General features: G+C 40.7%; 2 protein-coding genes across 4 annotated transcripts in view; one reads left to right on the top strand and one right to left on the bottom strand.

Moving 5' to 3' along the window:
• The window catches only part of ip6k1 (inositol hexakisphosphate kinase 1), a 32053-nt gene extending 26211 nt beyond the window's left edge, over window positions 1-5842 (bottom strand). For 2 of the 3 annotated variants that reach the window (XM_041954065.1, XM_041954082.1), the window contains exon 1: window positions 5712-5842. The gene's annotated coding sequence lies outside the window, so the exon portion shown is untranslated. Of the gene's footprint in view, window positions 1-5251; window positions 5355-5711 lie in introns of those variants that run through there. The other variant, XM_041954073.1, reaches the window with a different exon arrangement.
• A 980-nt stretch (window positions 5843-6822) lies between these two features.
• Window positions 6823-21600, top strand: ccdc66 (coiled-coil domain containing 66). Its single transcript, XM_041954054.1, has 21 exons — window positions 6823-6940; window positions 8033-8091; window positions 8264-8286; window positions 8464-8703; window positions 8804-9041; window positions 9160-9298; window positions 9851-9945; window positions 10859-10914; window positions 11248-11340; window positions 12575-12709; window positions 12807-13039; window positions 13401-13485; window positions 13588-13746; window positions 13882-13960; window positions 14255-14329; window positions 14953-15202; window positions 15353-15563; window positions 15759-15808; window positions 18959-19134; window positions 19655-19785; window positions 19880-21600. Exons 1-21 carry the CDS (start codon window positions 6930-6932, stop codon window positions 19955-19957), a joined length of 2616 nt encoding a protein of 871 aa, XP_041809988.1. The 5' UTR covers window positions 6823-6929; the 3' UTR covers window positions 19958-21600.
• The last annotated feature ends 1767 nt before the right edge of the window (window positions 21601-23367 follow it).

Here is a 23367-nt window from a genome sequence, read left to right as displayed (position 1 = left end):
GCTGAGTAGTTGCATTAGTGAAATGTAGCATAACCAGGGTACATGATGCTAAATAAGGGCTGGAGGCAGTGACTGCTGACACACACCACAATCCTGGGATACCCACCAACACCAAGAAAATAGAGACCTGGTTACACATGTAAGAGATAATCAATTAGGCAATATGACTATGATGTAATCAATATCAGAGCCAGTTAAGGTTCTACTTTTTCTGGGGGAACAGGAAAAAAGAGGAGGTTGTCAAGGAAAGGAGGTAGTATTAAAGGAAGGATGAAGGAATGAAGTAAGGTAGTAAGAGGAAAGTAAAGGGTTTTAAAAGGAAATTAGGAAGGATTGGAGATAAATAAGCAACAGGAAGCAGGGGAAGAAAGAGAGTGAAGGAAAGACAATCATGACAGGAGGAGGTAATAAAAGAAAAGATAGAGGCAGTGAAGTAAAAGAATGACTAATGAGGGAAAGGAGAAACTACTGAAGGACAGAGGAAGCAATCAAATAAAGCATGAGATAATGATAAACATGAGGTGGCAAGGAAGGAACAGAGGAAGCAGTGAAGGAGAAGAGATCTAGTTCTTTCTCTATATCATTCAGCCCTGAGGGAGAGAAGCTCCAAACACATCTGTCAGTCTCAAACATCACAAACTACGACTGGGAAAAACACAAAAACACATACACAGCTGCTGTCCATGTCCCCTGACAGAACTCAACAGCTGCTGAGTGACACACACACACACACACACACACACACACACACACACACACACACACAGAACAATCTGTCCTATCAACAATCATCTGAATGAGACAACAGCTCAGATCAGTCACAACAACCACCAAGACCACAAATGTCAATCATTTGGGCTCCTTTCTTGCCACAAAAGCAAGACTGTGGCATCACAGGGGCAACCAAAACTCCATGTCAGCCAGTGGATTCAAGCTTGATGTTTCTTAGGGCTGGGTATCGATTCAAATTTCAAGAATCAAATCGATTCGATTCGGGTTAGTGTTATTAAAACCGTTTTTTGAGCTGTTTCCTGATTGTCTAGTTGTGCAACATATTAATAATAGTTTTATACTGACATTTGGCAGCAAATTAATGAAGTATTGGCAGTTAATGATGGTTAGAAGACTAGTGAAAATGGCAAGGACCAATCCCTCTCCCAGAATGTTGATAGACAAGTATTTTACAAACATGATGTACGGCAGAATTACTGATTCATTATTAAAAATATGACATTAAGAATTCACCCAAGAGCTGTTGCTGTTAAATACAAATGTACCTTTAATTTGGCCATTTTGTCCACAAACAGCTGTGAAGTTATTCATCAAAATGTATAAAAAATAAAGAGATTCAGTCAATGTAAACAAAGTGCTGCTGCTTACAGGCTAAGTAATCAAACTAACATCAGAGGTAGTAGGGTACCTCAGAAAACAGAAGTGTCTCACAGTTTTTCTTTAGAGTAAATCTCACTGTAAATCTTTAGAAGTATAAGACATTCTATTGCTTTCAAAATGCGAACATGTAAACTGGACATTTTAAATGTGAACTGTAAACTGTCTAAAAGTCACATCAAAGCTTTGGTGCACATGCAGCGACATCACCAAGACATCATGTCCAAGTCCACCGCCGGACCACAACAGAAAAAACCTCTAAAATCGGCAGATAGATTTTTTCAACCCAGCACTTATGTTTCTGGTCAAAACCATGGAACTGGTATTCTCTTTCTAGTATTCTTCCCCCATCATGTTTGTAAGTGGGGTGGGGAAAACACCAGCAACACCACTGCAAACAGCAACCTCAATAATTAACATACATTTAAATGAATATCTCATCGGACAATGCACGTTATTATACTTGTCAAGGTAGAATTTATGGCTGAGCTGTTGAATTGGATATCATTAGATTTTACAGGTGTACCTTATAATGTGGACACAGAGTGTCGTGTATAAACAGTAGACATGTTTAACATGTTAATAAGCTACAGCAGCTGTGGAAGGAAACAGAGCAGAATCTCTCCTGTTGATGTAAAGAAACTGCAGATAGGTTTGTATGAGTGAATACATCATTGGGAGCTCATTTTCAACATGCAGATACCCTTCCTGATTACTGCCTGTCACTAGTTCATGGTGGTAATACTTGCCATTTATGTGAGAATTCTTCAGGAAAGACTTTCTATTCATCACAACAGCTCGTGTTCATGCTCAGGGCTGCAAGGATGGGATATGGGTACAACAGACTACACTGGCAATTCTTCCTGATCTGTTATATGCAACAGAAAACTGAATTAATTACTGCTTGTTGGAGCCCTGCTTCATAATCAGTATGGTGCACCACTTGTATTACAATCCTGTACTATGAATGTGTGAATGTCATCCTTTGGACCATGTTTGCATCCTGTGGTATTTACCATATTTGTGGGACCAAAAAGCCAGACTCAAGCCCAAAGTTAGCCAGCTAAGCTACCTCTCCTTCATCATGGAACACCATTCAAACCAAAGGCATGTAAAACCTTGTTCCTTACTTTGGACTGAATGGAGTAGACATGCTCGAGATGCTGGTTGGTTGCCTAGAAAAGGCGGAATTATCAAATTATAGACTAAACTCTAAATTATACTTCAGTGAGCCGACAGGACTTTGTCACTTTTTATTTATAGGTTGGCGACAGTACACACGGATCTTCCAAGCACAGACGCCAAGCTTGGCTGAGGTTTGTTTACATTCTGCAAAAGAGAGCGCAGGAGAAAAAGTTGAAACTGGAGAAGGGCATTTCTCATTCATCTCCACTTTGCTGAGATGATAAAGAATAGGAGTGGCTGAAGTATGTCCATTATATAAAAGAATAGATACAATAAAATTTTAATTTACTTTACAGTGTTGAATTCTGGTTCATCGCACAAATCTAATCACTGGGTCAGAATCGACACAAACATTGACCTAATTAAATGATGTAGGAAATGGCAAGATGTGATCAAAAAACTTTAAACTGTTTTCTTTTGTCATTATCGATATAAAAATGTAAAAACGCATCTTTTTAAACCTTCAAGCAGAGCGAGGCTAAAATTTGATCCCAATCAGTTCTAACCTGTGATGTATACAGACGTGAGAACAGAAATGAAGACAGAAAAGAGAAAATGAGTAAAACCCAATCAATGTGATGAGCTAACATTTTACATCATTGTCCCTCAAATATGGTTATTACAAACGTGTGACAAAGATATCTTCTCAGGAATAATATTTAAAGCTGAAAAATCTTTACTATCAAAGACGATAAACAGTACACCTCACTTGAAATGGCAACAAACACACCTCAAAACATGAATTAAAATATAAAAATAAGCATCAAAAGAGCCCAAGAATGCAGTTTCTAAAACGTTAATGCTCTCTTGCAATTTGTATTGACATTTCTGCTGATATATGGATACAGACATACCGACACATCTGTGACAAGCAGATATTGGTCTGTTGATATATCAGTCTGGCTCTGCAGTCCAGCTGAAGTTTCAGAGTAACTGGCTCCATATTCTCACCAGGTTTGTTTTTCTCAGTGACTAAACCCACATCTATTCACAGCTCTGGCACCCTGTTATGATGGTGTCTGTAACTTTCCACAAAACAAAAAAATATATAGGTAAACAACAAGCGCTGCTGACATCTAATGTCAAACCTGTCAAATTTGCAACATTTAGATTTCAAAACATGGCAGACAAGTTTTTCCTGGGCTTGATAAGACTGTTGCACAAAGACAACAGAGTTGGTGTGGACATAGGTTAATGAACTCTAATTAAACCCTCTTTTGACACACCCACAACAGACCTTTATCTTTCATTACTCGCTGTCTTACAACATTCATACACACAAGGATCTACATATTTAGTTCCATACGGACCACTACTAAATTAAAGCATTAAACCAGTCTTAACGTTCAACTATTTACTACAGAGAGTTGGTGAATTTCAGTTTATCAAACATGATTATTAGAATGTTTACACACTTTTTTTTGGTCAATAAATGAAATCATATCAATGACTTAACTTCCACATTTAGGTTGATTAATTTATGTCTGTGAGGGCTCAACCACCGCCAATATCTTCCATAGGAAAACATACATCCCTAGTCCCAGTGTGTTCCTTTTATGTATAGCCATTACATTTGTGTTACAAACACTTGGCCATCTTTGAAAACCCCAGAAAGCTGTTTAACAACAGCTACCACTGTTCTGAAGCTACATCTAGATTTTGTTTTTTTTTCCTGAAATTGCATCTATATATTTTTCCATTCAGGTAGCTCGATAGAATAAATTTATAATCCTGTCATTGTGTATTAAAATATAAACTAACAGAAAGTAACATTGATACAGCCAAAAATAACTGCTAGTAAGACTTTAACTTTAGTCGACATCAGACAAATTGTGTGGGGGACACATAATTTTCAGCTACCGTCTTTGTTTGATTAGGGAAAAGAACTGCAATTTAGGAAACGGTTACACATTTTGCAAAACAATTGAATATCCAGACCGATAGAGGAGTTTTGAGAAATAGAAAATGGGGGGGGGGGGGGGGGGCAAAACTAGGGGATGATTTATCATGTAATAATTCAGTAGTTACCATACTGATTAGTGCAAGGCAAACTATATATTTATGGCAAATTTATAATAATTACAGTCCCTAACTTTTCAACATGGAGATGTGAAAAATTGCCCTTGATATCCACTGGTGGTGAGAGAAACCAGGCAAGTAGGAGTACCCTTTTTTCCTCAAATGTTAACAATACCGGTACGCTGAAAATGCTGATGGTTTTCAGCAGGATATTTAGCATTGCATAGAGGCCACAAAAAAAAAAAAACAAACAAAAAAACATCACATCCTCAGTAAAGCCAAGAGTAACTCCCGCTATAACAGTTGCGTTTCTGTAAAATCAGAGCACTACTTAACTGATGCGTGTCAGTCTGTATTATGGTCATTCGCAGAGCAGCATGATAAGGCAGTTGTATGACAGCAGTTGAATGACAACAAATAAACACGACTAGCATTAGCAGCATGGTCGTCATCACACCCAGTGCAGCTGGAGCTACCAAATTAAACCTCCACTGATGAAATGTCGTGTAGTAATAACAATCTAATTACTAATAATAACATGTCACGGAACATTACCCAGTGCAGTCCATCTGAATACAAGGTACAGCAAGTTCTATTAAGACCTTAATTATATTTACACTGAGCTAGCTTCAAGGTAATGAAACTTTTACGAACCCACCTTTTAATCATGAACGATACCAGCACAGCTTGCAATGTTAACCTCTTTATAACGTTAGCCAGTGTTGCTGTTAACTGGTAGCAGCATGGTATGGCTGGCTGCCACATAGCACGTTTATAGACTTTTGGTTACCACAGTAGTTAGCTTTAGCTGTCATACTGGCCAGCTTCTTGACCTTAGCCTGACAACACGCTAGCTAGCTAAGTCAGCTAAGACTCATCTTAAATCAGCTTAGAATGAAAGCAAAACTTCACACCGCTTCTCGTCATCTCGCATCAAAAGTCTTCTTTAACTGCTGCTCTGTGTCCCGGACACTGATGGAAAACACTGACGTTTGTTCGACACTAACTGCCGTTTAAGTAGCCTTGCGTGCTAACGCTAGCTAAATAGCTAACATCACGTTTTGACGTTACGCAGGCTCTCTGGTTAGAGGCACCGAACTGTCACAATAACAACATACCGTCAGGATCACTGTGTGGATACTGGGCTGACTTCCCGGAGGTCACTGTGGTTATGCTTCAGAGAACGGAGAGGTTCATGGATGTCGGTCCCTGGTATCCAAACTCATTAACGGCGGAAAAAACATCCAGGAGGCTAACGTCATTACAGTGAGGCTAACGGAGTCTGGTTTTTACAGTTAATTTGCATGACTTTAACACTTTGGCGCCACCTACAGCCCACTGCTAGTTGTACCGTCCTAGTCATTTCGCTACCTCCTCTTCCTTGCCGGGCTCGGGGTTCAGGCTTCGATGCTGAACTCAATTATCAGTGAAGCCCAGTAACATTTAGGGGAAAATATGGTTGAGTAAAAGTTTGACGTAGTACTTAAGTCTTGTGGTGTCACAATAACCTCAGTTCAATTCAATTCAATTCAAACATTTTCATATCCACAGCGGATGTGAAGAATAAAGTAAGAGTATCAATGCCACACTAAATTTAATGAAAAAGTGTATTTAGAGTGATGAAAGAGGTGCTAAAGAAACATATTTAAAAAAAAGGTGGAAAAATACCCAACATATTTTGCATATTTTACATCTTGCTTTTAGTCGTTTAAATTGTTTTTGGAAGTATAAACAGTAGATTAGATAATTAAACAGTTAAATCACATACCCATGCATATACATATTTGTATTTCTCATACAGACTATTACCTTTATCGGCCCTTTTGATAAGGCAGACTGTGTAGTGGGGTACTGTATCCACCTTAAAATGCCAGTTGATAGTCTCTACATATGGTAATAAACTTAGAGCAGCGGGCCATTTAAACAAGCATAGGGTTAGTAACCGCAAGTAGTAACAGTAGTAGTAGAAGCAAGTAGTAATGACTTCACGAGTAATAGTTATATTTTGGCGCATTGGTCGCAACGTTTTAAATAAATTCCCAGTCACCGTAAACGTAACATCTTCTAACGGAAACGCCAAATGAAGACGTTTGATTGGCCGTTGATTTCACAGTGAAATGAATTAGCCAATCAAGGAAGCCGTTCTTGGTCGTTGACAGCAACCAACGTACACAATTTATCAACCAGGAACTGGCGTGTGACTGGCAGTGTGGGCAGTCCAGAGCTGGACAGAAGCGCTTTTATTCAATTTTAAAACCTTTTTCTAACTATCCGTGTCTGTTTCTGTAAGTTTGTCGACAAACGTGCCGCCATTTCGCTAAATATTTTGCGTCGACATGAATCTCGGGTGAGTCTGTTTTTTTTTTCAAATTACCAGTGGTTAGCTAGGCTAACATATTGACCGAATGTGTCACAATGAAATGCAAGGGCGTTATTTTATAGCGTGTGACCAAACTGTGAACAAAGAACAAACGCTTTTAGTAAAATATGCAACATTACAAATCATATGTACACAGTGCGGATAATATAAAGGATGAGTTGTCGCTATGAAGGAGTCGTCGCTGTGCCAGGCTCTGTCAGCCTTTAACCCACAGTGTTATTGCTGCTCGTTGTAATTTGTCTACGAGGGGAAAACCTGTTCAGAAATAACGACCTATAGATATTAATGTAATCGAGTTTCTGCAAACAAGAACGAAAACTTAAAAACACTTCGTGATCTTCGGGGTACAAGGGATCGTTTCGTCGGGGTGTTGAAGTAAAAAAAAAAATAAATAAATACAAGCACGGACACTTCAGTGATATCAGACATGTCACTAATGAGTTACAGGTGTGATCTGGTGTTCCTGTTAACATCATTAACACAGGTTTTTCACCAACCAGTACCATTTCATATTAAAAACAGGCCAAGCCAGACAAGTGTGTATCTTTACATCCAAATGAGAGTGTGATTTTTCGAGAATGAGTCAGATTGGCTGCTGAAGAATCCTGAAAATGTTGAAAATGTCTCTGCACAGCTGAATGTGTGACAGGTGCTTTTGAAGGAAAGTAACAAGTTTAATAAAGATGGGAAAAACTCCTGCTTTCTGCTTGATTATCGCAGGAATATTTATGAATTCCTGCAGTTTTGTGGTAAATAAATATACCTGATGAAGGTTGAATGGACTGAAATGTAAACTGATAAATATTCCAGCTGTTGAGAAGTTAAAAGCTGTGACCCTGCAGTCACAGGATGCTGGGTCCAGCACTGACTCACAGACCTGTCTGTTCAGCTTAGTTCATCACTTGAAGAAGTTATTTTAAAACATCAACACAGCATTGAAACGTAAACATATTTGGACAGTTGAAAACTTGAAAAGATTTGATACATTACTCACAATACAATCAAATTTAAGTTGTTGTGTTTGTTATTTGCTCTGATATTTCCCCTTTTTGTGAACAGAGACGGCCTGTTGTTTGAACTTGAAAATGGAAAACCCAAGTTGATTTTACTGAGTCATGGTGAGATCCTTCAGCTTTTTCAAATCTTCAGTTTTCCAGACACAACACTCTTTTGAATGGCTTACGTTTTTTGCATTGCCTTATTTCAGACCCACAGAGGTATTATTGAATATTACCGGTGTGTGGTTATATATTCATGGCTGTTCGCTGTCACGTCTTTCTTCCACTGCAGGCATTGAGAAGAATCCAGCAAAGGTAGGAATCATCCTTACAGCCTGGCCATTGCCTTTCTACACACCTGGGTGTTTACACACTTTTGGCCACATATTGCAGAACATATTTTTGCATCTAACATACAATAGTGCTAGTAGGAAAAATAAAACTATCCTGATATTATGTCTGATCTGATTTAATTTCACTTGATACCTGCAGCTGTCCTGCAGGCCCAGAGCGGCTAACATCCTGAGCTTGAGTCAGCCGTCCTGTGTGGAGGAGGTGCAAGGAGAGGAGCGTCCAGCACAGAAGCAGGTGGGGAGGCACAGAGAAACCAAGAGCAAAGCAGGAGGAGCACCCACCTCCAACACTGCCATCAGTGGGGGGAGGAGCTCCAGTCTGACATCATCCAAGACACATGAGCATCACAAAGGGGGAAGCGTCAAAGTTGTGGCTAAAGTAAGTGTCATACTGCATCTCACTTCTTTGCTTTTAATATAAAATTTCTTATCTAAGATAAAACTGATCTGCTGTGTCTTTGTGTTTGTGCATATGGAAGGTGAAGTCGGACAAACACAAACACAGCACTACTACTACCAGTGGGAAAACAGGACAGCCACAGAACAGTGGGACACAAGGCGGTGGAAAGGTAGGACTAAAGGACACGCTGGCCAGTGGGGACACAGGACTGAAGGAGAGCACGGTGTGTCTGACCAATGAGCAGCTACAGCGGATCCTCAGCACAGTGCAGACCACCAGCAATGGCCAAGACCCACCAGAGGACCACAGGACCCAGGGTAGTGGTAGTGATAGTGATGATGGTATTAACATTGAATGAAGTGACAGTTAGCAGACCATAGACTTTCCCCTGTTGTCAGTGTGATATATATAACGTAATGTCCTTTTGTTTGTTAGGAAATCAAACGGACTCCAAATCTGGTTCTTCAATGAATGATGGAGGAGGGAAGAGGAAGGAGGAAGACAGAGGAGGAGGAAGGGAAGAAATAAAGAAGGGCGGAGGAGGAACTGGAAACTCACAGGATAAAGACAGCAGGTGAGGAGCCCACCTCAACATTTGTATAAGATGTTTGTGCAGTGGACAAATCCAATGCTTCTAGATGCAGTCACAAAAGAAGACATTTGAATATTTATTAAGCTGAGAACCATAAATGTACAGGACTCTGGAAATTAAGTTAACACTTCAGTTTCCTGTCAACAAAGTCAAGCTTATCTTCATAGATCCCAATAGATACACTTAGACTGTGCTAAATTTGACTCTAGGATCAGGACCATTTTTCATGTCTTCACTGTATTATAAACACACAAGATGATGTTTGTCCAGTAGGATTTTTTGCTGCTGCATTCTGGTTCTGTCCTCTAGATGAATTATATGGGAACAGAATTAAATTTATTTCCTCTTCAGCCAACACAAATTACAAGAAATGTTCTGACAGTTTGCTGGTGCGGAGATATAGTTTCACAATAAACCCATTTGGTTCTATTGTTCAAGACACGTCAGCAGTGTTACTGCAGGTCATGTCCATTATGGGGCCATTGTGTGCTGATGTGTTTTTAGAAATCTGTATTTGTTGCTGCTGTTGTTTAGGTTGTCTGGAAGTCTGTTCAGCTGGCTGGAGGAGCGAGAGTCAGAGAGCAGAGCAGCCATCGATGCCAAGAAGGCTCAGTGGAGAAGAGACCTAGGTAATCACATAAGTATTTTATAGCTCCAGTGATAATAAACCTGCAGAGAATCATCAACAGCTTTATGGTGTTTTAGTCTATTTTAGCTCCTAGAGTTCCTTTCGCAGCACATTTACTGTTTGGTTGAGTCTCTGAAAAACTCACTGTCCACTACTTACCCAGCACCAAATGACGGACAGACAAAGTTAGAGCTGGCGATGGCCACATTGAGAGCTACAGTGGCCAGATGAGAAAAGATGCAGTCTTCTCTTTCAGCCTCTCACTTTGAGTGATGAGAATCTAAATAAACACTATTTCCTGTCACAGTTAAACCACTTTTGGTAATTTCTCATTAGAGATTTCTGGAGTTCTGTTTTTGTTTGCACTGTTTTCACTGGTTTGAAGTGGCCACTGAGTGAAAAGAAATAAGGTGACATCACAACCACACCCATAGCCCTGATGAAGCAGATTTAATTTTAGAGTATAAAACTCCTGAAGATGCTTTTTAAACTCTGGTATTACTCATTCAAGTCACCGTTATTTAATGCTTAAGAGAAATGCTTCAGATTTGAATATATGTTTTCAAACTGTATCATTGATTAATGCCTTTAATTTTCTACCGTAATTAACTAGTCTCCAAAACCTCACCTTTTCCCAGTCCATATCCCAAGATAAACACAAGCCTTATTCTAAATGTACAATCCCACACAAAAATCCCCACTTCCTGTGGCAGGGAAATTGTCAGAACTAGTGTGGGAGGTTGAATAATATCAATTGAGCTCACGGCTATAAACTGACGCTCCTAATCATTAATCACATATGATCAAAATAATGGTTGGATGCATCATTTTGTAAAAGTAATCTGACAATTGAAAGTAGTTTTTCCCTGTGTTGGGTGTGTGTGTATGTGTATGTGTGTGTCTGTGTCTGTTAGATGAGCAAGTAGCACTGAAGCAGCAGCAGCAGCGTTCGGCCCCTGGCAGACTGCAGGTACAGCAGATATTTCACCTGTCATCCTTTTCACTTTGTTCACACCCAAGAACAGCAAACTGTCACTCATATTGAAATGTGGCGCTGATACCTTTGTCTGCATCTAACTGTTCAGGCAATATTTGCACAAAATGTTAGAAATAGAAAAGTAGAGGTGTATGTGGGAGAACCAATAGTGCAACACCTCTGGAGGTTGTGTTGAATATTTTACACCAATATCAATTAAGACAACAGCAAAATAAGTTCACTGATATATCCAGATAAATATACTAGGTTGTTGTGTTAAATATGTAATATTTAAATGTTAATATATTGTGTGTGTGTGTGTTTCAGGCTGAGGAGGACACAGAGAGTGTGTTATCAGTTCAGAGCTCTGTCAGCCACAGAGAACAGCCTGCAGCCATCAGATCCAGCCTCAGACTCGGGGTAAATCTGACTTTCACAGGTTTTCCTCATTTTGTTTGATTCTTCATCCTGGTTAACAAAACTGACTAAGCTTAAACGGCACCACATTACAGCACCAGAACACATGGATACAGTAGTTTTTCTGTCACCCCTCTCCCTCACCACACTGCTAACACTGTCTGCTTCACCAGTCTCAAGTCTTATCCTGCACATGCTCACATGTAAAAAACCCTGTTAGAAACATGACAAAGAAATCACATTTCTCCAGCATAATTGGAAATAAGCTTACCCCTAAACTAGAATAAGGTAGCTGTGTCTTATTTACATGACATTTTAGAAATAAGGGCACTAAAGCAAGCTGACAACAACAAAAGTAAAGGCAAAGTAGATGCAGCCTGGTGTAAAATCACCCATATGGTCATATTTCACTGTTTGCATTGCATATCAGGGCCAAAAATTGTTGAGAAAAAATTTAAAAAAGAGAGAAAAAGTTTGCAGATTGTGCTGCACATTTGTCCCTCGTGTAACAAGCAGTGCAACAAAAGGCTGTTATTTTAAGTGATAGGTCTTTTGATATTATAGATTTTTATTCATTTCATCAAATCCCAAGAAAAGACAATGAATTGGTCCAATAACAAGTATTGTGTGTGTTTCCAAATCCTGATATATCTTCTCCCTCTGTGCCATAGAGCTTCACTGATGTCCAAAAACTATTAAAACACATCAGTGAGCCACACTCTGTTGGGTTCTACACACTCTATAGTTTATTATGACTCAATGCCACATACTCCATGCTGCTGTTGAAAATACTCACTGGAGCACCAAATATGGATTCATCCACTGCCGAAAATAGTCCCCAACAAATACACGACTTCCTCTCGTTTGAGTAATGTTTTGTGGAGAGCTACAGTGACCAGCTGAAATGGTGCTCAGGAAATGACTGAGCCTTTTTTAAAATATGTATATGTAACTATACTATGAGCCATTTTAAAATATTTATGTCTATAGTAGGAACCAGTGGGCACTACAGACAGGGTAGGGAAGTAAAAAAGTATTGCAAGACAGACTAACACATTGGTGGTTTTGGTCTTTTATTTGGATTTGTTAACAATAAGGAAAATAATATCAATGTCATCCTTTAACTATAGTTTTAACATTGGTCTTTAATGCAAAGTGCCTGACTGTCTCAACAAATCAAACCTCATTTTTCAAAAACATTGTAAAATGAAAATCCTGAACTCTGTTGACTCTGTAGGAGGTCACTCCAATGGAGGAGGTGCTGGGTGTCGAGAGGAGAGAGGAGCAGAAAAGACGCTGGCTGGAGGAGCTGGACCAACAAAGAGAGGAGACGGCTGAGCGTAGGAGACGGGAAAAACTGCTGCAGAGCCAGGTACAGTGGAAACAGTAGAAACCAAAACCAGGTACAGTAGAGACACAGAAACCAAAACCATGACTTCATTACTTTATTTTTTAATGTGTCTTTGCAGACAGAGGACCACGAACTCTGGGCCACACACTTTGACTCTCTGCAGAAAAGACTTCCTGTCCAAAATGCAGCTCCATCAGCTCCACTTCCAGCCCTGTACAATGGCTCTGAGCGAGGAGAGTGGGACCCCTCGTCCAGCTTGTCCCTGGTCTGGGAGGCCATGAGCAGCTGTGGAGCAGAGAGTGTTGGGGGAGCCAGCATGGATACAACCAGCGGATTCCCAAGTAGACCCAGGTACGCTGGATCAATGAATGTAAGAACAGCTGAGGGAAAAAAATATTTTGACAGTTTATGGATGTTTGTCTGTAAAATCAAACATAATAATCTGCTGATGTTGTTGATATTTGAGTTGAAATCACCAGTTGCACCGTCAGCAGCTCTGTCAGTTTCCACCTCTAACTGTTGCCATGCTAATGTGCTAATATTGGCCTGAAGCAAAACCGTTTCCTGCCAACAAAGCTCTGATCGTCTCAGTTGTTCTACCAATCAGGGCTGTCAACAAGCTCATAACCTGACTGTGTTTGACCTGCTGGAACCAGACTAGCTCCATATGAGTAAATCTTAAGTGCTGTTTGTTCTCCTGTGTTCCATCCAGCTATCTGAGGACCATGACCGCCCTGCTGGACCCTTCCCAGATAGAAGAGAGAGAGAGGAGGAGGCTCAAGCAGCTGGAGCAGCAGGTAGGAGGAGGAGGAGAGAGGGGAAGAACACAGTGAGGAAGGAGAAGTAGACGTCTATCACTTAGCTTCCTCAACATTTCACTGTCTTTCCTCCTCTCCCAGCGAGCCATCGAGGCCCAGGTGGAGGAGCGGCGGCAGCAGAGGGAGCGAGAAGAGGCGAGGAGGAAAGAGGAGGAGGCGGAGGAAGAGAGAAGGGTAGCGGTGGAGAGAGAGATGCTGGAGAGACGATATGAGCTGGACACACTGAAGGAGAGACAGAAGGTCAGGACACGGATACACACACACACACACACACACACACACACACACAGACAGGCAAACAGCACACAATTCTTCACCAGAGTGATTTTCTCCACACAGTCCCTGAACTGTATTCTGTCGGCCTCTGTCCTCCAGGAGCCGCAGAGCCATCAGGCCCAGCAGCTTAACAAAGATCACAATGACCAAAGACATCCGGAGACACTGGAGCCCAGTGGTGAGCAGAGCTTCTGCAGTAATACTGCAATATTACTGCAATACGGACCCAAACAACTGCACTACAACAAACTGCCCCCAAAGACATGCTTTGGGTGTTTTCATCCCTAACCTGTTTGGTGCGATTCAAACAAACTTTAGCTACTTTATATACTGTTTGGTATTTTAGTTTGGTAAAATAAAAGACTTTTAAACTTTACTTTGACCTGTACCTTATTGAGTAACACAGGTAATGATGTACAATGTTTGGTTTAAGAAACCTGTAACCTGTGTGTGTCTGTGTGCGTGTGCGTAGCACTGACCAGACAGGCCGAGTGTTTGGAGATCAGCCGTTCAGCCTCCTCATACAAAGACACTGCTGTACAGACAGGTAACTCAACCACTGCTTCTTTTTCAGTGTGTGAGGACAACAAGTTGTAAACAGATTTTAAACTGTACTAAGATCAAATTCACACTAAACCTACCATGTGAAATATTGTTTCTCCAGTAGTGTTTCCAGCTTGTTTTTGGACAATGAAACCCCTGAAATCACTACCTACACTGTTTGTTTACACACAGTTTACAGTTAATTCTTCTCATTTATATGTTTTATATAGATCTTCTACCTATTTTCCTAAGCTGCTAAATAATTAATTTTGCAATATTTTATGAAAGCACCATTGCCAGACAAAATCAATGTGCAGCTGTGTAATCCGCTGTATTGACATTTAAAATGAACAGCTAGCAAAAGGCTGACTTCTTAATTTTACTGTCAAACACCCCTGACTGTGACTGGTCAGGATGACGTTTTACAAAAGCCCAGTTTTCCCAAAAAATCCTGAAGCGCCGAAATGTATCCACTGTGGATAAATGTTGTGTGAGACAAACTTCAGCCGAGTGTCTCAGAGAGAGATGCAGTTTAATATTTGATGTTCGGGTTGAGGTTTAATGTAGATGTTCTCAAAGTGCTGGAAATCCTGACACAGCTTATCTTGTTTGTGTGTTTGCGTGTAGAAGCAGCTCCTTCTCTCCCAGCCGACAGAGTTCAGACTCCTCACGTCTCTGCACAGTACCAGCCTCCTCCCTCCCTGCCTGCTGCTCCTCCTCACAGCAGGAGCAGAGCGGTGAGAACAGGCAAGGAGAACATCTGTGGACCAGGGGGACGAGGAGGTGGAGGAGAAGGAGAAGGAGACCCATATGAGGCGTTTGCCAGGACAGAGAGGAGCAGGAGAGACAGGAGGAGGCCAGAGTGGAACACACAGAGGTAGAAACACACGTCTCACATTTAGACCTGTTTAATATTCTGACTGAACATGGACAATTGTTGCTACATCTGAATACAACCGACAGGACAGGACAGGACTGGAGAGCTTATTGTTTCATAACTGTTGAAACGTTGACCCTGTTCCTCCAGGCCCAGTCGTCAGTTCGTTCCAGCCTCGGAGCGTTACCCGGCCTCCCTGCAGAGGAACAGACAGGAGAGTCGAATGAAGAGGCAGGCTGAGCTCCTTGCTCTGCAGGAGAGGACGTGTCTGTCCAGGACCAACCCTCCTCCTCCTCCTCAGCAACAGGGACCTCGTCTCTGCTCCAACCCCACACAGACCAGAACCAGCCCGACCAGGAAGGTAGGAGACTTCCTGATAGCTGACTGTTAACACTATGGACACTATGGAAAAACTTATTTTTTCTGCTCTCCAGGTTCCTAGTTTTGATTCACAAACCTTTGATACTTTCCTGTTGCAAACCAACAGTACTTTTTCTTTGCTGGCTGGTGATCATTTCTGTGGTTGGATGTGTGTTGATGACTGTCACTGTTGCAGGTGGAGAGTGTTTCCAGAGGACACACCTCTGCAGCCAGCGGGACTGAAAGGTGAGCAGCTCTGACTGCAGTAGTACAGCTAAAACTGACAGAACAAGAGTTTCGTTGCTGCCTTGTTGACCTCGTTACAGTCAGTAAAAAGCTCTATTACCACCCAATAAACAATCCAGTTCAACAATCTGGAAACTTCTTCATGTATGTTGAATTGTATTCTTGTAGTACCTGTTTCAAGTTTCAGGTGCCCACTCTGCTCAGGTACAGCAAGTTTAAAGCACATTTTGTCAGGTTGTAGAATTAGCTTATCACAAGGCCGGTATACATGGCGGCATAATCAGGTGCTGAAGCTTAGCCGCAGGCATTGAAGAGAGAAGGAAGCAGGTGAATTCTGGAAGTTCTAGAAAGGAGAGGTTAGGTGTGCAGTTTGTTCGAGAGGGGGAGAAAAATAGAGCTGTTAGGTCAGGCAGAAGGCAGGTAGGTGGCTGCCTGGTAGGGGCTGATGATTGGCAAATGCAGGTCGACTTGGGACTTTGTTCAGCTGAGCTGCTGTTCATCGTGAAAAAGACTCTCTAGGCTACACCAGCTTCACAGTTGTTAAATCATAGAAAATGTACCAGTTGAACATTGTCCCTGCTTTAACTATAATTCACATAATTATAAGGAATGTATGGACCAGTAAAACAAAAGCTTTGCCAAAATATGTTCTGTCAAAAAAGGTTACTGAAAGGTTTGCTTGCGGTTCTAGAAGACATTTCTCCTCTCGTCTGAGAGGCGTCTTCAGTTCTAACTGACTGGTGGGAAGTCAGCTATTTATCCTCTTGCATGGTCATGGACCCGCCTAGCTTTGATATGAGTCATTAAGGTCACATGGGTCATGGTGTTAATGGTCAATCAATCAATCCAACAAACTTTATTAATATAGCACTTTTCATCCATTTAATCCACACTGGGAAGCGCCACAGCCTGCGGCCACCCGGAGCGCCGCCACAGAGACCACCCAGACGCCGATGGACAGGGGCAGACTCCGCACTTAATGCAGAGCCGCCCCAGTCCCTCGGGCCCAGGAGGTCTCCAGGGCAATGGCCCCCGTGGGCAGACCGGGCATACATCCCAGTGTGGAGACCCCCCATGAGGAAACACCTAAGCTAAAAACTAAAAGACTAAAGAAAAAATAAATAAATAAATAAATAAAATGAAAAGATAAAAGCAGGTATAATGCATAAAAATTAAAAGCTTTAAGAAAGTTAATGTAAAAGATAAAATGGACAAATAAATAAATAGTAAATAATAAATAATAGTAATAAGATTTTAAGATGTAATACTGATAAAGTGCATAACTAAGAAACAAGTCATAAGATATATAAGAAGTAAAAATAACATAATAGAAGAACTAAAAGTTTAAAAGAGATCAGTTAAAAGCCAAACCAAAAAGGTGAGTCTTGAGCCTCCTTTTAAAAACATCAACAGTTTCTGCGCTCCTGATGCTCTCCAGCAGGCTATTCCATAGTCGAGGGCCATAATGGCTGAATGCAGCCTCCCTGTGGGTTTTTGTATTAACTAGGAATAATTAAAAGTCCAGTGCCGGAGGACCTCAGGACCCGCAAGGGTTGATATGATAAAAGCAGGTCAGATTAATAAGAGGGCCCAAGGCCATTAAGACATTTAAAAACTAATAAAAGAACCTTAAAATTGATCCTGAAACACACAGGGAGCCAATGCAGCTATTTTAAAATCGGTGTAATGTGAGCCCGCCCTCTACAATATTTAAAATCTGTTCCTCAAAGAAGCCATAAAATGTTTTTAAAAGTGATGTGGGAATTGGGTCTAAAAGGCAGGTTGTTGGGTTTACTTGGGAGAAAGCTCGACCAAATGTCCTTGTGTCAACCAGGGCAAAACTTTCCAGTGTTTCCTCAGGTAAAAGTAATGGTACAGGTGTGTTAAAAATAAATTCTGTTGGGGTAAAAGACTGGATCTGATATTATCGATTTTACTTCTCAAGTGGTCTGCAAAGTCCTCACAGAGGGCATCTGATGGGGGTTTGGAAGATTTTTTAAAATTGCTATTTGTTAAAAGATCGATGGTGGAGAACAGGAATTTGGTGTTGCTTTTATGGTCTGTGATGAGTCTTGAAAAATGAGAGATTTGTGCTAATTGTCTTGTGTTATTGTAGATTTTCAGTTGTTCACGTAATATTTCATAGTAAATTGTCAGTTTGTTTTTTCTTCACCTCCTTTCTGCACTCCTGCAATTTCTTTTGAGTTTTTTGATTTCGTCATTATTTCTCCACGGTGGTGTAGGTTTTGTTTTTATGGTTTTGGTTAAAAGTGCAGCGACTGAGTCCAGTGTTGTTTTCAGTTTGCTGTTAAAATTGTCAACAATAAAATCACAAGAAGCAGGTAAAATTTCTGCAGGAGTGCTCTTTAAAATGTCCATAAAATTTGCAGCCACTTCAGAAGTAATGTAGCGTTTCCTCACCGTTCTCATCGGGGCCTCCTGGTGGTTAAAACTGGTGATGTTAAAATATACAGAGTAGTGGTCAGACACAGCCAGGTCAAGGACAGAGGACACACCAGTGGACAGGCCATAGGTTATGACCAGGTCCAGGGTGTGTCCTCTATTGTGAGTCGGCTGTGTGACGTGCTGTTTAAAATCCATGCAACTTAAAAGATTTAAAAATTCATTGGACATTGAGTCAGAGCTATTATCAACATGTAGGTTAAAATCACCAGTTATTCGAATACTGTTATGTTTGGTGTGTACAATTGACAATAGTTCAGAGAATTCACTGATAAAAGAGTGGGGTGGTCTGTAAACTGTGATGCAAAGAATAGGCGGACTGCTAAAAACAAAGGCATGGACCACAATGGGTGGGTCCTGGTGTGAAAAGGGTGGGGTTTTCCCGCCCGACCATCATATGAGTCACCAGGGCGGGAAATGTTTTCTAAAACCTCAAGCAAGTCCAGTTGCCTGTGGGAAGCCCTTAGAAGTACCATGACCTGGATGAACGAGAATTTCCACAGACATTACTGAAAGGTCTTTACTGGCAATAAAAACAGAACTTTACTAAAAATATCAGTATTTTTACAAAACACACAGACCAGGGAGAAGGAGCAGTTCGCCGAGGAAACTTATTAACACACATTTCTAGTGGAAATGAAAACTTGTCCGCTCTGTTGTGATGTCTTGTGTTGTTGCATCCTCCAGGGGGCGCTCTCCTCCCATCCCTGCTGTCAGACACAGAGTTCAGAGTGAGCAGGCCCCACCCTCCTCCACCCCTCCTCCACCGGTCCTGGAGTTCATTCCTTACGTCCGGACTACTGAAGTCCTCAACCTGGATCCAATGGACCCTTCTGACACCTCCCCACCACACTCACACACAGGTTAGAGACAGAGACACACACACACACTTTAACTCTGACGGGAGCTGTGCATTTGACTGATAACAAACACCATGATGCTGCTGGAGAAACTCACTGTTTGAGCTGAAACTGTTTCGTCTTCTCTAACATCAGCTTCTCAAACTTGAGGATTTGCTCCTTTTCTTTGTCACATGTGACAGTAAATCAAAAATCACATCACAGACATTAGCATTGGCTCTGAGAAGTTGTACTCAATTTTTTCCCCAATGTTTTTATTAATTTCTGTTTTCTGAGGAAAATAACCAGCAGATTAATCAATAAAGAAAATAATTGTTAGTTTTAGCTTGTAGTCACACTATAAAAATGGTCCGTGTGAATTGTGTATTAGGTGTGTGTTCAGACTGAGTAACACAGATTTGTGTTTGTTTATATCTGATGCTTTTATCCAGTCAATTCCTAGAGTCTAGAACTAGAAAAGTCTGTCATTGATGACGCCTGCTCTATATCCTGTAAGTAAACTATACTCTCTCCTGGTCCGAAGCTCCTCCACAGAGCTCAGCACCTCCTCCTGCTCCCTCACACCGGGACCCCCTCCTCCATCCTGAACTGCTTCGTAGCACCCACACACACCGACAGCAGGAGATCCTGCGAGGCCTGGCCCAGCTACGGCAGGTAAGTCCAAAAGTAAAGGTTGCTAATGTGAACACACTCAGTGAGGATCCTCACATGTCTGCATGTATAAACCACTGTCTGTGTGTGTTTTCAGGGTTTATTACAGAAGCAGAGGGAGTTGGAGACAGATCTGAATCCCCTGCTGAAGCGCCATGAGAACGAGCGCCGGTGATCTCTGACCTCCATGTGTTGGTGAGTCTGGATGAAGAAGTGCTAGCACTACAGTGTTTCCACCTGCTGGGATGGAGAACGTTCAACAGAAAACTGTCACTGTTCTCTGAGGATCAGTGTTCAGTGTGTCACAGCGTGGAGCAGCACAGTTTTGGGAGTTTTTAAAGTAAAACTGATTAATTTGACAGATAATCTTGATTTTGGGAAACACATCACGCTCGTCCTGGTTGTACTTACCATCATGAGGCGGAGGTGATTGTTTCTTTCCTGCTCAGTAAGTCCAACAATGTAAGACTGTTTCCTAAATGTTAGTATTTTCACTGCTGGAAACATGTGGCTCTTTGTACATTTCCTGCTGCGTTCAGACTGAACACAAAGTGTGTTATTTGCCCCATTGATGTCACTTTTTATCTGAAATTTAAATTTCTATCTATTCAATCTGTAAGGACCTGTTCTGTTTCATACTTCAGACTCCAGCAGCCGCGTTCATGAAGTTCACTGACGCTCAGATAAATACACCAATTGTAAATGGGGCTACTGTTACTACAACTCTTCATTGAGGGGGAAGTACATCAATTGTACACATCAGGGTCTGTTTACAGGCTTTACAAACGACTGCATACAAGCCGTATAAAGCCTTTCCTGGCTGCAGAGGGAGCTGCGCAAATGCTGACTCGGGTGACATCACTCGAATCAGCGTCAGTTGGGGCTGAAACTAGAAGTTTGAAAATGAAAAATATCTGGAGGTGAGGAGCTAAAAAGAAGAGCTGTAGCCCACTCGTCATCTCTGCTTTAGGCTCGAGGCTACATTAGCTGCTGCTGGCACAACAAACACCAAACCATCTGATGGAAGAAATCATGGATGACGGTAAAACTTACCGTGACGTTTGCTTGTCACTCAGGCTGCGAAGTCACCGCAAACCAACAGATTAACGTTAACCTACAGCACATCATTTGAATGAGTTTCATGATTTGAATTTGTTTGAAGTGGCTCAGAGTGTGGCACAGCAGCTTCCAGTGGATAATGGAGGTTGTATTTACTATAGCCTTCAACTGTGATAAGCAGCCAAACAGCATATATTCATTGTCGTACTAATGGTAACAAACATTTTCTTTGCCTTCAGTCTGAACACACCTGAGAATTTCTTGGTTTTGAACACTGACTTTGTAGATCCAACATAAGCACTCGACTGAGTTTCTCACTTCGTTTCACTACAAACACCTTTAAATCTGCACCATCAGTCCTACCTCACATCAACATCTTTCATACCACAAATACGAAACTAAAATACCGCTCATGTATATCTGCTCACCAGCTGAATTTATATGGATGAGCATCATTTTATGTGAAGATTGTGTTTTAAAATTCAGTTTTTTAAGCACTTTCCATAAGAATGACACTGTACCAAACAGGTATTGAGGTTTTTTTCTTCTTCGGGAGCTTGGAGGTACTGCCCTCCTTTTCTTTGGATCATCCTGCCCTCAGAGGAGCACAGTGGACTTATTTAAATCACGAATGAAAAATGTTTGTCTTTGTGTCTTCAGCTTCCTGCTGGCCGAGGAGCTCGAAGTTTCCATTTATGCTTCTGTGTTTCTGTAATTTTTCTGGTTTTATTGTATTAGTGTATTTTTTATTTATTGCTAATATAATAAATAAAGTGTACTGTACCCTTTACATTTCTCACAACTGCCCTTTGGTTTGATTTACCTACAGTCTGTTACATTTCAAAAGGCTTTGAATACATTTTGATTGATGTGAACACAATTTTACTGTTAAAGCCACAGACTGTCCTTTAGCTCCAGCATAGATGAAGCATCCAGTTAAATAAACTATGAATATATAAATGATTAATTTAAATTTAACTTTACTTCCATTAAATCTGGGTGTAATTACCCTGAATGTCAGAATGCATTTTCAGGCACACATTTGTATTATTCAACAAAGAGCCAGTATTTATTGTAGTTGTAATTCTGACTTGGAGAAAGAATGTCATACATCTCTGCACCAATCAGGATTTAGCAACTCAGAATGTGATTATAGTTTGGTTGTTTGATTATAGATTGGCAACTCTGATCAGTTTTGCTCGTTCCTTGTTCAGTCATGAATATTTCATTTTATAGAAAAATACTAAAAGAGCTCCTCCAGACATGTTTGAAGACATAAAAATACCCATCTTTGAAAAATAATTTGGGCTTCCATTTCTATTAAAATTCTTCAGATCGCAACAACAACTCTGAAAATGCAAATACTGAACGAACAATAAGCACACTGTAAATTAAAACACACTCTGACAGCTTGACTGCATGTCATTCTGAGTGAAACTCATCTAATAAACTCAATCTGTGTCACACTAAACATCTAATTTTAGGCTGTCCATTAAGGTTAGAGGATTCATTTTTTGGCCAGCATATCAATATAAATATAACTTTGTACTCACAGAGTTAATAGTGGAGATCTGGCAGCAGGTGAATTCACTATGCAGAAGTCTCACGGCCTCCTCCTGAACCGATGGGAGTTGCCGGGGTCCAGATCTTTGAATCCAGCTGACTGAACGAAGGGTAAAAATTTGACTATTCTGTTTGGTGTCAGGCAGCTGCTGGAAGGCTTTTAACGTGAAACAGATAGAGGAAGCATTGAGTTCACGCTGACAACAAACAACAAATGAACACAGCAAAGAGAAAATGAAACAGGAAGAGTTATAAATTATACTTAAAATTATCTCCATATTTGCATAATCCTGTCTACCCTTTTTAAAAAAAACAATGGCAAAAGGTTGCAATATATACAGTGAGGGTTAAACAGCTTGTACAATAATATTTACAGTATATTTTGTCAACAGTAGTAGTTATATATATATATATATATATATATCGATCACTATTTCAGAAACTCATCAGAAGATTAATCAGTGATAAAAATAATCATTAGTTGCAGCTCCCCGTTAAGTGCTTAAACTTATTGACTGACCTGGTTTTCTGCTGACAACGTTTTTCTTTTGGACGGCTACTTTTGAAGGCCTCATGCAGAGAATCTTCTTTACTTCTGTCTTCACAATGTCAGCATGGTTGTCGGACAGTTGAACATCATCTGAGAGTGACGTGGGAGACTACCTCAGGAAACAAATACTAATGTAAACAAGTGTATTTTATTTTGGATTTGCTATGAAGTTAACTCAGTTTGTAGAGATCTGTTCCAACACCTAATTTTCAGTGTAAAAAAGTCACATTTAATTTACTTTAATGCTGTAAAAGAATAAAATGTTCAGTTTAGCTTTAGAGGCACTCTACTTGCCTTTAGACACGTTCAGATACAGTTTGTAAGGACTGGTCTTTATGAACTTGCCCACACACCCAAACACCTGAGACTCGAGGTCTTCACAGCTACAAAACCCCAAACAACTCCGACATACA

This window comes from Chelmon rostratus, chromosome 2, assembly GCF_017976325.1.
Source record: "Chelmon rostratus isolate fCheRos1 chromosome 2, fCheRos1.pri, whole genome shotgun sequence".
NCBI classification, from domain to species: domain Eukaryota; kingdom Metazoa; phylum Chordata; class Actinopteri; order Chaetodontiformes; family Chaetodontidae; genus Chelmon; species Chelmon rostratus.
Note: the sequence above shows the minus strand (reverse complement) of the source record. Positions and strands in the feature narration are given on the sequence as shown.

What these genes read in the sequence shown, in the direction of transcription:
- ccdc66 (XM_041954054.1), top strand. An exon ending in GGAGACACTGGAGCCCAGTG is followed by an intron (nt 13,961 to 14,254) that starts GTGAGCAGAGCT and finishes GCGTGTGCGTAG; the next exon opens with CACTGACCAGACAGGCCGAG. An exon ending in GAACCAGCCCGACCAGGAAG is followed by an intron (nt 15,564 to 15,758) that starts GTAGGAGACTTC and finishes TCACTGTTGCAG; the next exon opens with GTGGAGAGTGTTTCCAGAGG.